Source organism: Callorhinchus milii, unplaced genomic scaffold (genome assembly GCF_018977255.1).
Source record: "Callorhinchus milii isolate IMCB2004 unplaced genomic scaffold, IMCB_Cmil_1.0 Scaffold5, whole genome shotgun sequence".
Classification (NCBI taxonomy): Eukaryota; Metazoa; Chordata; class Chondrichthyes; order Chimaeriformes; family Callorhinchidae; genus Callorhinchus; species Callorhinchus milii.
In genome coordinates, this window is record NW_024704746.1 from 55,980,491 (window position 1) to 55,995,578 (window position 15,088).

The 15,088-nt window shown below is 38.7% G+C and overlaps 1 protein-coding gene across 1 annotated transcript in view; it reads left to right on the forward strand.

Moving 5' to 3' along the window:
• The window catches only part of LOC103191131 (proton myo-inositol cotransporter), a 52,406-nt gene that overhangs the window by 18,649 nt on the left and 18,669 nt on the right, over positions 1 to 15,088 (forward strand). Inside the window, exons 3-4 of the mRNA XM_042335448.1 lie at positions 596 to 804; positions 3,044 to 3,152. Coding sequence (XP_042191382.1) covers positions 596 to 804; positions 3,044 to 3,152 — 318 coding nt within the window. The remainder of the gene's footprint in view (positions 1 to 595; positions 805 to 3,043; positions 3,153 to 15,088) is intronic.

Genomic DNA, 15,088 nt, shown 5'->3' on the forward strand with positions numbered 1-15,088 from the left:
GCTGTTTTCTTGCTTCTAATCACATAGATGGTGAAAGCAACATGTGTAAATGGGGGTAGATATTTGTAGAAAATTGCACCATTTTGTCTTCACCTTTTTTTTAGTCTATATCTTAGGATGGGAACCAATAAGTATTCCTTTACCCAAAGGATAATTAATGAATGGAACAGGTTAACAGAAAGCGTGGTTGAGGCCAAGACACAGCGCTCATTTACATGGGAAAACAGGAAGGTGGGTGCATGTTCTGGAAGAATGCTATCAAATGCACCTTTCATCTTAGATCCCTTTCTTAGCCCAGGAGTATTTGATGATGACTTGTGTATAATGTATATCTACATTGATGACAGCATGTATCTGAAGAGTACAATGTTGTAGCCAAAATAGAGTACAAGGTCACAAGATTGTTTTCAATGAAGAAAGCCCTTGGCGCATTTGATAGCACCCACCCTCCGAGTTCCTCATGCCTATTTTTCTTTTCTTCTAATATCAATGTTTTTTAAACCAAATTTACAACTAATGTGTATTTTTTTTTGATTGTGCAATATATTTCATCTTTCTGATGAGTCAATTTTATCCTTTTTTTAAACTTTTACAGGTACATGTTGGGTCTTTCAGGCATTCCAGCCATCATCCAGTTTCTGGGATTCCTTTTCCTTCCAGAAAGCCCACGTTGGCTGATTCAAAAAGGCAAGACTCAGAAAGCACGCAGAGTCCTAAGTCAGATTCGTGGACACCAAAATATTGATGATGAATATGAAAGCATCATAAATAGCATTGAAGAGGAGGAAAAAGTAACAGGTGCAGGTAAGCATGTGAATGCAACATGTGAATTCAGGAGGAAAAAAATATATGTGTGTGTGTGTATATATATATATATAGATTGATTTTGGTAAAATAAACTTTAGGCATAAAAGCATCAGCTCAGTTATACTGGATATATCCAGTAAACCTTACTGATTTTTGCTTGACATTTCTACGTAAAAAGAAGCCAAACATTCTACAGGGTGGATATTACTATTTTTTCAGCATTGAAGACAACTATTTCAGCTTCTAAGAAACCGAAGGATCAACTTCAATCTTTAGGTTCTATTGTAGAGGCTATTATTTGCTCCAGTGGATTTTTCAAAGCATTAGATTTCCTGCAGGACCCATATTCAATAGTGAATCAAACCAGCTCTGAAGTTATTTACTCAGTTATGGTTGGTCGGTTGCAGGTACTATTTTCCTTAACCTGATGGCCAGTATGAAACATTGTTGTCTCAACAGCTTCTCTCAGTTCTTGAGTGTATATCTTACTTTTGAATAACTCAGTTGATTCTACACGTTTTGTCTTCGGAAATTGCAATTTCATATTCTCAAAATATGTGACAAAATGTGTCCTGGATTCATTTTTAAACTGCAGCTCTCATTTTAAGATTGCCCAAAGGTTTTGATTTCTGCTAATGATCCATGGACGTTGGCTCTCATTTGGTACCTTGCTGTGATATTAATGCGAGTGGATGATTTGAGCTGAGCTTAATATGGTTCCTATTGAGTGATTCCCATATTCCCATATATGCATATTCAATCAGTGGAAACTCTGCCTAATTTATTATGCCTGACGAGCCGGAGAAGCGCAGGAGCCACAGCTGATTTTATATTTTTCATGCTTTAAGCCAGTAGGACCGAGACCAATTGCAGCAACCCCAACCTCTGCCTCGATTGAAATGAACATGGGCAGGTTATTAACTATTTTCACTCTGGCCCATATATAAAATGGTGTAATTTGTAAAACTGCATAGATTAATTAAACTGTACATACTTTGGTTTGTTATTTATTCGTGGAGTCCTGTAGCTCAGTGGTTAGAGCACTTGCTTTGCAAGCGAGAGACCTGAGTTCAATTCCAGGCAGGGCGAAACCTTGGGCAAGTTTCCTTACTCCACACGCCTAATAATAATCCATCCAAAACCAAAAACAATAATAAATTGGTCATTTTCAATCTACGACTGTTTGTGGGACATTGCTGTGTTCAATTGGCTGCCGTGTTCGCCCACAAATATACAGTCAATTCACTTTATAGTATATTCTGTGAAGCGCTTTGGGACGTCTAGAAGACGTGAAAAGCGCTATATCAAATGCAAGGATTATTATTATTATTTAAGGTAAGAGTGCTTAGTTGTTTGGGATTGCAATCTTTGTGTAAATCCCATGTAGTGGTAAGTCGTATCATTGGAGCACATCTGTCATTACAAGATGTGTAATTTGTGAAAAGGTGCAGTGCTTTTTCATGTCTGTTCATCATTACTAGGTATCCCATTTAGGGCACAAGAAAATACTAAAATCAGAAACCTATCACACCACATGCATAATCGCATCAATTTTTTTTTTGAATGGAAATTTCTCAATCCCTCCAACCCATTATCGGTAGCCAATCTTTCGGTTATTTATATCCCACGGTTATTGAACAACCTCCCCGCCCCCCCCCCCCCATAACGCCTTTGCCATCCAGCACCTCCTAATGCCTTCAAAACATTTCTAAAATCCTACCTCCTTGATCACTTGCCTCCCTCCATGATATTGTACACTGTCAATGTAAGAAAATAATGATTTTCTAATATTTTATTCTCTGTATGTCTTAGGGAAGTACTGAAACTCCAATTATTCAGCGCCTTGGGAGTATCCTTCCAACTTGAAAGGCGCTATACAAATGTAATTTTGTTGTTGTTTTGAACGAGAAGTAATTGCTTTAAATTTTGCTTTAGTTTCATTGCTAAAATGCAGTGGTTAGCAGAGGCAAGATTGGGCAGGAAAATGATGTGACTCATTGTGATTTGAATTCGCCAAAATACCAGTTAGTACAGTACTGATAACCTTTATTTCAGTTGCAGAAAATCTCACGTAAATTGTGGTGGATACCGAAGAGGTAAACTTTGCAGTGTGGTTCAACAAACCAAGTAACATTGCACTTGTTGCTTAAAGTTTCTTGAGTACAACCTTTGAGGTGCAGTGAAAAATTGTACTGTGTACGTACAGATTAATAACATGAATTCTTTTTCACGATAGGTGGTACTGTGATATGGAATATGCTCAACTACCCCCCAACTCGAAGAGCACTGATAGTTGGATGTGGATTGCAGCTGTTTCAGCAACTTGCTGGTATCAACACAGTCATGTATGTACCCAATTCCCAACTCTTTTTCTCATAATACATTTTAACTGGTTTTATTTTGAAATTCTTTACAATTCAGTTTTAGGAGCAAATATTTTACTTGTGATACCAAAAACATTGCAAGATAGCAATGATCTGTGTTAGAATGTTGGAATGTATTTATTATATGAAGTTTCCCTCAGCATGTTTTGGCCACCAGAACATAATGGGAAAGTGACATTATTACATTCAATATGTCTGCAATGAAATAATCTTACAGAGATAATCAAAATGATAGACACTAAGTACCACCAGCTTTTGAGGAACTCCATCATCTTCACATCTATTAAAATAAAATGAGGAAAAATGAAGTAATTTGTGCTTACTTTGTCACCCAACAATGCCTGCAGTCTTTTATGCTTTCAGCCGCCAAGCCCCCAAAATCTGGAACTCTCTGCCTCAAACCCTCCACCTTTCCTTTTGGCCTGTCTTCAGATCGCACCTGAAGACCTTCCTCTTCGACCATGTCTACTGTCATGTTCCCTCTTTTCCGGGCTCGGCATCAAGCTTTGCCACTGTTAAACACGCCAAGATGTTACCCCGCATGAAGGATGCTATATAAATGTGTTGTTATTTTTTGTAGAAGATGTGGAAAAAAAACATAATTTTGGTGTATGGTACTGTTCAAATATATTTTGCATAATAGTTTCCTGGTTACCCTAATGTAGGACTATATAGACAAGTACAATTGTAGGTTTGAATCCTGGTTTGTATTGAGATAATTGACTAAGTCCTCCAAGACGCTACCTTGCGTGAAGGGCATTATAATAATGCAAGTTGTTGTTGTAAGGTAGGGCAGCAGTTGGGTTCAGCACTTGGTCTCACCGACCTGTTAAGTATGGAAGGAAAATCAGCTGCATTTCATCCTCCCAACAGTTCTCCAACAGCCCCAGTTGGAAAGTGCACTTCCTGAGAACAAGATTTGGCTTGACTGTTCTACCCCTCCCTGCCCAACAATGGATTAAACGTACTGCACTTTGTATCCAGACCTAGATAAACTATCATCGTTAATAATGAGATCAGTCTGTAAAGACGGCAGTGCAACAAATTATTACTGTCAGTTGCAGTGAGAAAGATTAATGTCACTGATGTGTTTCCCAATAAATATTTCCTCAACGGTCTGCAGTATTAGAAAAAAAATCAATTGTACAAGATACACAGATGTACATTAGCAAAATTCCTGCCAGAAACAGGGTAATTTTTCTAATTGAAATTTGTCTTGTGAATAGCCATTTTAGGTTGTTTAAAAAGCATTTCTGATTTTTTTCCTTCCTGAATTACCAACTGTTATTCATGATGTGTAGTAATACATTGACTCTCACATGAGCATAAATCCACATCATCACAAACAGTCCCAAAGGGTCTCGTACCAGGTGCTTTGCATTCTTTTCATTGGAAAGTGGTTAAACAAAAGATGAAGGATTACAACAGATTTAAATTTTTATATTTGCCATTGCTTGCTGTATATCCTTTTCCCAATATATCTAATAAGTTGTATCTTGAACATATTGAATAACAAATAAGGAAGGCAAAAGTGTAGAAATCAGAAGTGCTTTGAAAACATCATAGAGAACACAATACAATCATTGTTCAGACATAAGGTCATTTGGGGAATTTTTCCTCCATTGAATGTAAGACAGCAAATTCAATAGGAGTCCTTCATTTTCACCAACTATTTTACAAGTGATTCACCCACAAAAAAATGCAGTCAGTTCATTTTGCAGTATATTCTGTGAAGCGCTTTGAGATGTCTAGAAAGCGCTCTTATCAAATTCAAGGATTATTATTATAAAAAATCAACTTTTTTTAGTATGAACAAGCAGATATAAATTAAAATGTCTTGGATCAAAGATGGACACCTCAAAATGCACTATTTTCATAGCGCTTACTTTTTTGCTCGGGTTCAAAGTGTTCAATTTTTGTAGTTCTAGATGTGAGTTTTTATGTTGCATTCTACAGTATTAATATTGCAGGTGGTTATTTCACTTGGTGTTATAGGGTACCATTCATTTATTTGTGCTGGCAAAGCTTGAAGCAGTGAATTATCCCAGCAGGTAGTTTAGTAAATTCAATTCTTTGGTTATTGAGATGTTTTAGAAATTTGATTTTCTTAGTAATTAAATTGCAATTATCTTGTCCGGAGGGAACTAAGGAAATTAGAAAACTGAACGAGCAGTTGGAAATATGTTTTGATATGAAATAACACTCGCTGACAAAAAGCACTTTAGAATTCGTACCTATATGAAAACTGGCTACTGCAGTTTTAAACTTAATTTATCTATTTCAATTTGTATCCATGGCCTCATTGTGATTTGTTTTAGATGATTTCTAGTGAGGATTGAATTGCCAAGAATGAGTGGATGACATTAATTTGTTTAGGCTGTCTCGTATCTGCCCATGCCATAACCATGGTTACCATGGTTAAGTGTTCATTTGAGGCCAGATGTGAGCATTTGACTGTTGAAATATCTTTTCCTTTTGTTGATTCCTATTGTTTTTCCAGTCCCTCTCCTCAGGCTCTGTTCTACTTCCCCTCAAAACCTCTGTCATCATTTCTCTTAAAAGAAAACATACCTTTGATCCCTCCAACCTCACAAACTTCAGACGCATCTCAAACCTGTCCTTCCTGGCCAGAGTTTTGGAATGCATCGTCGAAGATCAACTTCACTCACACCTCCCCCTCGACTCCCTACTCAAACACCCCCAGTCCGGTGTTCGCCCTGCCCACGGCACAGAGACAGCGCTTGTCAAAGTAATAAATGGCAACCTCTTTCTCTGTGACCAGGGTTTCCTCTGTCTCCTCATTCTTCTGGCACTCTCTGCTTCATTCAACACATTGAATCACGCCATCTTGCTCCACTACCTCTCCTCCCTCATCCAGCTTAGTTGGGCCGCACTTGCACGGCTCTAGTCCTGCATAACAAACCGCCAACAATACATCTTGGCAAATGGTTCTTACTTCCACCCACGCTCGGTCACATGCAGGTTACCCCAAGGTTCCATCCTTGGCCCACTTCTTTTCCTCATCTACATGCTTCCTCTCAGTGATTTCATCCGCAGATATGGGATTAACTTTCAGATGTAAGCCGATGACACCAAATTTATTTCTCCTCCAGCTGCGACTCCCAGGCCGCTGATACTCTTTAGCTCCCATCAATGTCTTCTCTCCTGGGGTTTTGAACTCCTCAACCTCCCCGGACTCTCCCTCAGATTCACCGAACCCCTGTGCAACTCAGGAGGTCAGGTTCAATCCCCAGCTTTCCTTTCTACCCCACATCCGTTGCCTGACCAGTATTGCTTTTTTCCACCTCTGCCACATTGCCCGCCTCCATCCATAACTCAAAACCAATGCAGCTGGAACACTGGTCCACTCCATTATAACTTCCCAGCTGGACTATTCTAGTGCCCTCCTCACTGGTCTCCCCAGCTCCACCATACACAAAATTCAATTAATTAACTCTGCCACCTGGATACTCACCTGTACAAAACTCCATACCCCCATCACACCAGTCTTTGCCAGGCTCCACTGGCTCCCAATTACCGAACAGATTGATTTCAAGATCCTCTCACTCATTTTCAAATCCCTTCATGCCCTCACACCTCCCGACCTATCCGATTTGTTTACCCCCCCCACTCCGCCACCCACTGCCTTCGTTCGGCAGGCTCCAGCCTCCTGCTTGTCCGTCGTCCCCTCTACTCCACCAATCATGGCTGTGTCTTCAGCCACGACGGCCCAAACTCTGGAACTCCTCCCCCCCCATCAATCTCTCCGCCTTGCCCCCTCCCTCCTCACTTTCAAATCCTGCCTAAAGACCTACCTTTTTGATTGTGCTTACAATCACCTCCCCCCTCCCTCTCCCGCAAGTTCAGTGTCAGACTGCGCCACTGTCAAGTATTCCGGGATGCTATCCTGTGTGAAGAGCGCTATATAAATACAAGTTGTTGTATTGTTTTTCTATCGTCTTAAACATTTAAAATAAATTAAATCCTCTTCCTATTCTGAATTAAAATTAGTACTGCATCTAACCATTCAAAATTCTATGGGTTTGAAGTTCCATGCTTGCTTTAATCAGTCAACAAGTGCTTGATTTGTGTCAAGTGTAGCCAAACTCTTATCATTTTAAAGAACCGGCTGATAGTTTACACTGAATCCAGATGTATACACTTGGCAGAATAAAGATATTAGAATCCATGGAACTAGAAAATAATATATAGCACACTAAGAGTACTCATCCACAGACCATGTGAAATCTATGCTTTACACACACTCACTCTGTCTCCTGGGGAATCGTCTGCATAGATGCTTCCTGACCTTCAAAACTAATCAAGTGAAAACTGCAGTATATTCAAACATGCCCTCATTTCCGCTGTTACAAATTGGCCTGCTTCCCTCTGCAGACATCAATGCTTACCTCCCCAAGGCTTTCGGTAGTAGACAGCATTCTGTCCCATGGAGCATTTGTTGGGGTATAATTTTTCATAACTGGATTTAGATCTTTGCTTAAATTGATGGATATCAATTACCAGTAGATTTTAATTCTTTTTAAATGTTTTTAGAAGATGGAAGTACCTCAGTCTGTGCAATTGTGTTCGCAGCGAGCGTTTATACATGTAAGTTGTTGTTGATATCCAGTACATTTTTGAGTTTTGATGGATATTACCACTTCCTGGGTTGAGGTGGTAGGGGGGAGAATGTTCTAAACTGTTCGTCAGCCAAACAGAATAATTTAGTTAATAGAGTTTAATTTTTTTAACTGACAAATGATTTAGCCATTTACATAGTGCCAAAGCTGCACTATATCATGAGAAGATTAGTAGTGAGATTTTTTACATCACATTATAATGCTGAATTCAGAATGGTTAATAGTCCCCAGCATTTTTTGGTAACATTATTTGCTGAGTTATAGCATAACTGGACAGTGATGAGGAATTGTAATCATTGTTAAACGTTTACATTAATAACAGATATAGCTTCTTATCGCAAAAATGCATTCAAATATAAATCCGTTTAATACATTTGAATATTAAATAACTCATCTACAACGATTAATTTCATAACGTGTAATTCATTGACTATCTTGTTGGTCTCTTTCTTCAATTCAGCTGAGAATATTAACATACTTTTGCTTGTGACTAAAAATGTAGTAAATCCTGAACAGCTGCCATGACACCTCCTTATTGTGATACACTTTATAATGTGATCAGAGCTTTTTGTAGATGGATGGAGTGAGTATCTCATTTAATTTTGTATACAGATTAATTCTGAGTGTACTGCAAGCTGATAAGTGTAAATATGTTTAAAAAAAGTAATTAATTGAAGCAGCAGTTAGCCATTTGAGAAAGAATATGACTTGTTGAAAGAATATGACAAGTGAAGCTGTCATTTTTAATATATGTTTGGCAATTAGATAGAAATTTCTATTCTGTTTTAAGCATTTTAATATTGAGATATTTGTTGTATTAAGCTATCTGATGAACGGGGAATCCAAGGTGCATTTTATCATTCCTTGAATTAAATTCTATATAATAGTACATAATAATCCTTGTATTTGACATAGGACGTCTCAAAGTGCTTCACATAATTTCTATAAAGTGTAGTGACTGCATTTTGTAGACGATTGCGGCTGCCAATTTGTACATAACAGTGTTCCAGAAAGAACAATTGAGGGAATGATCAGTTTTATCTGGGGGATTATTGGCTAAAATACCAGGAGAAAAGCCCTTCTCAGTTTGAGTAGTCCTATGGAGTCCTTAACATCTGCTTGGACAGGCAGATGGGATCTTGGTTTAACATTTCTTGACACCTCTGACACCCTCAGCACTGAATTGGAAAGTCAGCATAGACTATGCATATTGAAAGTCCCAATTTGGGGCTTCAGCCCACAAACATCTGGCCACTAATGAGCTAGACTAACATTTATTGAGTTGCATAATTTACAATTAAGTTAAGCTAAAATTGAAGCTCATTTATCTACAGATTTGAATCTCTTTAATGATATGCATTCTTGCATTAGTTGTGGATGGCTTTCATTCATTGTGCTGCACAGAATGTGTAATCCTGTCTCGCAATTTGTTAATGTTTTTCCTGGATTGGCTAATTAGGTTCCAGGTAGGATATGCTGCTCTACTATTCTGTTGTTTGTATTCTGTACTGACCCTACAACAACAAATACTGATCAGCATCAACTCTAGGTTTGCTTAAGAAATAATAGAACAGTACCTCCTAATCTCTTTCACATCACGCTTGCAATGTGTGTATCCCTGTTATGGGGGGGGGATACATCTTCATAGATTGAGAACTTGGTACATCAGCCAGCTCAAACAGTAGGGATAGCTTTTTCTCATTTTGAAACAACAACAAAATTATATGTGTAAAGCGCCTTTCATTTCGGGAGGACATCCCAAGGTGCTGAACAGTCGGGGACCAGGACCCGAACTTGGGGGTGCAGGATTGGGGTGAGGGAGGTAGGAGGGCGGCTGAAGGCACGGTCGAAAACAAGGGTTTTGAGTCGTGCCTTGAAGGAGGCAAGGGAGGCAGTAAGGTTTGTGGGATAGAGTTCCAGAGTGTGGGGGCAGAGAAGCTGAAAGTCCGGCCACCAATCGTAGGGCGGGTCAGGCGGGAGACATGGAGCAAACCGGAGCCCACTGAGCAGAGGGAATGGACAGGTTGATAGGTCAGAGAGGTAGGAGGGGGCAAGGCCATGGAGGGTCCTTGAAAGTGAGGATGGAGATTTTGAATTCTATCCTCTTGGGGATGGGGAGTCAGTGGAGCCGGGCAAGGGTTTGGGTGATCGGGTCATGGAGCCTGGTGCGGGAGAGGTCACACGGCGCAGAGTTCTGGATGATCTGCAGCTTGAGGGAAGAGTTGAGGAGGCCGACAAGGAGGGAGTTTCTGTATGAGAGCCGAGTATTACAAAATACTGGTGTAAGGCAGATGTGAGCATTTCTGAATCGACTATAAGATTGTTGTTTAGTACACTGTTATCTTGCAATTATCATTAAATCCAATCAGATACTGTAGGTTCTCAGGACACTTTGAGACAAAATTAATTTCCAGTGCAAAAATTTAGTTTATTGGTATGAAAGCCAATAGAGGACTGCAATTTGTAATTTGTTGTTGTTGGCCCTTGCAATATCTCTGACAGAAAAACAATGAGGGACCAATATTGGAGAGCAAATTTCTGTGCTGCCATTTTGGGATGTAGTTAACTCAAATAAAAATTTTTCTTGCTTTTATTTTGTCCTACTGCTGCTTTGAGTCTCAAAACAAGCTATTTGTGAATTCAGCTGATGCAACACATTTAATGGAGACATGACAATCAATTCCGAGAAGCAGTTACAAATCTTGTTCTTTGTACTACCTATTTTCCATAGTGTTTTTTTGTTTGAAACAATCGTTACTGAAGGGATAAACACACTTGAACATTCACTTACTCCCCCAAGCAAATCTCACCCCACGTCCCATTCATTTAAGTGGGAAATTGTAATTTTTCATTTAAATGGAAAAATAAATGATTTTAATCCTTTCATTTTTGGTGTTGGCGTTAGCTCTGCAATGATGTTTGCTAAAGATGCTTGAACACTGGTTTGCAATGGGTTTCATTTATGAGTGGCTTAATATGAATAGGGAATTTCATCAACTGCAGTTTATTGATCCTGTCATAATCTCTCCAATCATTTCTGGTAGCGAGATTGTCTGCATTTTGGGGGAATGTCACAAACAGGAATTGAGAATGGTGTTTACAGAGATCTGCTCTATTATCTCATTTTGATTTAAAATGAGATCTTGCAGTACTTTTTCCCGCAGTACATGCATTGCTAAATTTACAGGAACAAATTATTGCAGTGTAATTAGTGGCACATTATAGTAGTTTGGTTAAAGGTGTCTCCTTGTTAAATGTTAAACTTTGAGACTCAAGTCTCAACTTGATCCTCAGTCTGACTGTACATCACTGTTTCTAACCAGAGAACCTCTCTCTTCCAAGCTTACTCATACAAAAGTATCTAGTTGGGGAAAATGTTAGACTGCTTCAGCACTTGTGGAACACTGCTCTAGTTTGTAGGAGTTGAGAGAGAAATGTTAAATATGTGGCACTTTTTAGATTAACCTCAAGTTGCAAAGTCTAGCATTACTGGAGGACAACCTGCTGTGGATCATCAGGAGCTTTTCAGCCATATCTAATGGCAAGTCTGCCAGATCTCAAACACACAGTTTAAGTGAAGCTTTGCTTGGAACTGCAAGAGAAGCTACCCAGCTCCGTTTGCTAATTATTGTTTATTTATTATTGCTTACTTATTTGGTATTGGTTCATTATATTTGGTATTGTGCCTTTCACGTCGGGAGGATGTCCCAAAGTGGATATATTGAAAATGCAATGACCGTGTTTTGTGGGTGAAAGCAGGAGCCAATTTGCGCTCTCATTCATAAAGCAAATTACCAATTTTATTTGTGGGATTGTTAGCCAGGACATCAGAGAAACTCCCTTCTCTTGGAATAGTGACATAGGATCTTTAACATCCACCTGACAGGCAGTCTGGGCCTCGGTTTAATATCTCATCCAAAGGACGGCATCTCTAAAAAACACGCACAGCCCCAGCACTATATTGGAGTGTCAAACTATATGGGTTCCAAGTCCCAATTTGGGCCTTGAACCCATAATCTTTTGACTGAGAGGCAAGAGTGCTACCAACTGAGCCAGCTTTAAACATACATGACAATAAGGTACATCCAGTGCACTGATGCAGCATTCCTTGAGGCATAGAACTGATATGTGAACTGTTAAATCCTCCACCACACTTCACAAGTGTGTATTTTCAATTTTAAAATGTCTTTCTTACTAAATGCTTCATAACCTTTAGTTTCACTATGACAGATATTGAAGATAAATTTGCGAACTAATGAGCTTGAACTAATTGGGTTTCAGCCATTTTAACCAGTTGACAAGTTTGAACATTACTGTGACCTATTGTTCCAATTTAATGCCAGAGTTGTAGAATGCTGTTCAGACTCCATTACTTTTAACGCTGTAAACTTTTGATTTCAAGCTATGCTTTAAGTAGGAAGAAGGAAAAAAAATTGAAGGGCAGGATCTCCCAGCAATTAGTTCATAAGTGGCATTAACAAAGAGACCCATGACCAGGTTTTCCTGTCTATTGTCCGTGATGAGTGGGGCAAGAAATCTAAAGGGAGGAAGAAAAATATATTTCAAAGAGTTGGAGTTTTTTCAGAATAAAGTTACAAAGAAGGAAAATAATGCTTCTACAATCAAACTTGTTCAAGATACCAACCCCTTGTTAACAACCACTCTGGACAGCCCTGTTCGCACAACAACCCCTTACTCCGAGGCCAGCCTCAGATAAGGGCTACTTTGGACCTTTCCCCCGAGATGGTTGTTGAAGACTGTGTTCAGTTGAATAACAGGACCATTCAATCCCAAGAACATGGGGTAATGGAATTCTTTCTTACAATCGTGGAATGAACTCCAGGTGCCAGTATTCTTTAAGAGGATTGAATGTTAAATTATGCATTTCATTTAAGGTAATAAAAGGATTATTTAACCTATAGTAGGAAGTCCTAGTAGATAAGTTTTTATGTTCCAAAGTGACATGAACATCACCTAGCTTAGTTTTGCCTGTCTATTGCTTCTATAAAGCCATTTGTATATACAGTAGTGTGAAAAGTTTTGTTTATTGCATTAAATGTGTTTTATATATAATTGAACTGCATCAACGTTTTAGCAATATTAAAAAGCTTAAGAGTGGTTCAAATTTTTGGGGCCATCTCTACAGCAGAACTAACCAGGGATGAGGGACTTTAGTTATGTGGAGGGACTGGATAAGCTGGGGTTGTTCTCCTTAGAGCAGCGAAGGTTAAAGGGAGATTTAATAGAGGTGTTCAAAATTATGAGGGGTTTTATAGAGCCGATAGGTAGAAACTGTTTCCACTGGCGGGTGGATCAGTAACCAGGGCACATAGATTTAAGATGATTGGCAAAAAAAGCAGAGGGGAGATGAGGATTTTTTTTTTACACAGAGAGTTGTTACGGTCTGGAATGCACTGCCTGAAAGGGTGGTGAAAACTGATTCAATAACAGCTTTCAAAAGGGAATTACATAGGTACTTGAAAGGAAAAATGTGTAAGTTTCTGGGGAACAAGTGGGGGAGTGGGACTGACTAGCTCTTCCAAAGAGCCAGCACAGGCACGATAGGTTGTATGGCCTCATTCTGTGCTGTAATATTCTATGATTCTATGACTTTTTAGTTTAAAGGTACCACATTAATACAGAAAATAGGGCAATAAAGGTAAGGAGTATGACATCCTCTCCTTTTGCTGAGGACTATTTTTTCTCCGATGACTCATCTCTTCAAAGTTTTTTTTTAAAAACACAGTATGGCTATGATGCTGTTCAAATTAGAGATATTTCCTCCTAAATTACAAGTCGGAGCAGTCAATGCAGACTAATGTCAGTCTGTTTCCTGAGAAAACACTAGTTTTAAACAAAAAGCCAGTTTCTGATTGAACCATATATCTTAGAATTGTTTAATGTTCAATTGTCCAAGATGCTGTCAGCAGGGAAAAACTGTTAGAGATATATCTTAGCTGAGGAGGTGGTTTTCAAAGAAAATGTGAATTGGGTTGAATAATGGAGGAGGTGAGTAATGTGCAGTGCATTGACAAACAGCTGAGTCGATGGAAATGGAGTAAGCTGGAGAAACATCATCTACAGTAATTAGAATGATTTGGGGATTCAAGAACAATTTGCAGTTACAGAAGCACCCTTTATGTAGGATAATGTCTTGAAGTGCTTTACAAAGATGGGATCAGACACCAAGCAGGGGAGTGGGGAAAGGGCGGGACCATAGGGTCGAAGAGCCTACTGATTTAATCATGATTATCTTTCATGAAAGTCCATAGATATTAAGATACTTAGAAGTGCACAGCAACAAACCCAACTAAAAACGTTTGAGATATTCATGGCAATGAGCCACTGAATCAATTTAATAATAATAATAATCCTTGCATTTAATATAGAGCTTTTCACGTCTTCCAGACGTCTCAAAGCGCTTCACAGAATATACTATAAAGTGAATTGACTGTATATTTGTGGACTAAACGAAGCAGCCAGTTGCACGCAGCAGTGTCCCACAAACAGTCGTGGATTGAGTAACCAAATTATTTTTTTTTTCTTGAGGGATTATTATCAGGCGTGTGGAGTAAGGAAACTTGCCCAAGGTTTCACCCTGCCAGGAATCAAACCCAGGTCTCTTGCTTGCAAGGCAAGTGCTCTAACCACTGAGCTACAGGACTCCACCATTTAATAAAGTCTTGTTAATTATGAAGGTTGTCATATTGAAAATACCAGTACATGGTTGAAATCTGTTATGAAAATTGACTGAAATGTCTTATACAATGAAGTGACATTTCACAATAATTTAGTCTCTAGAAATAAAACCAGTACTGTCACATTTTGTGCATTATGATTGCTTTGTCAATCTGATGGTGCATTACATTCTTCAGGGGGGTTTGAAATGATTCAACAATTAATTTGGTGAAAACGTTTGAGGATTTGTCTTGTACTTTCGATGCTGTGTTACTCTAATTTTTTTCACTGAATAATTCAATAATAATGCACATTTCTATAAGTTCTGTACAGACATTCATCTTTTTAATTGCTGTATATATATCATGTGTAACTATAGCAGCAAAAGTGGGAATCAATGAAAACACAGAATAAGTGGAATTGAGGTGATAATACTTTCATGTTAATAGAATTTCCTATCTGTCCTGTGATCCTATAGAATGCACGTATCAGCATGAGTGCATGTGTGGTGTAGAATTGACATTTATGAAAATGGTTATTGACCAATGGTGCTTGAATTTCTATGATGGAAGATAATAA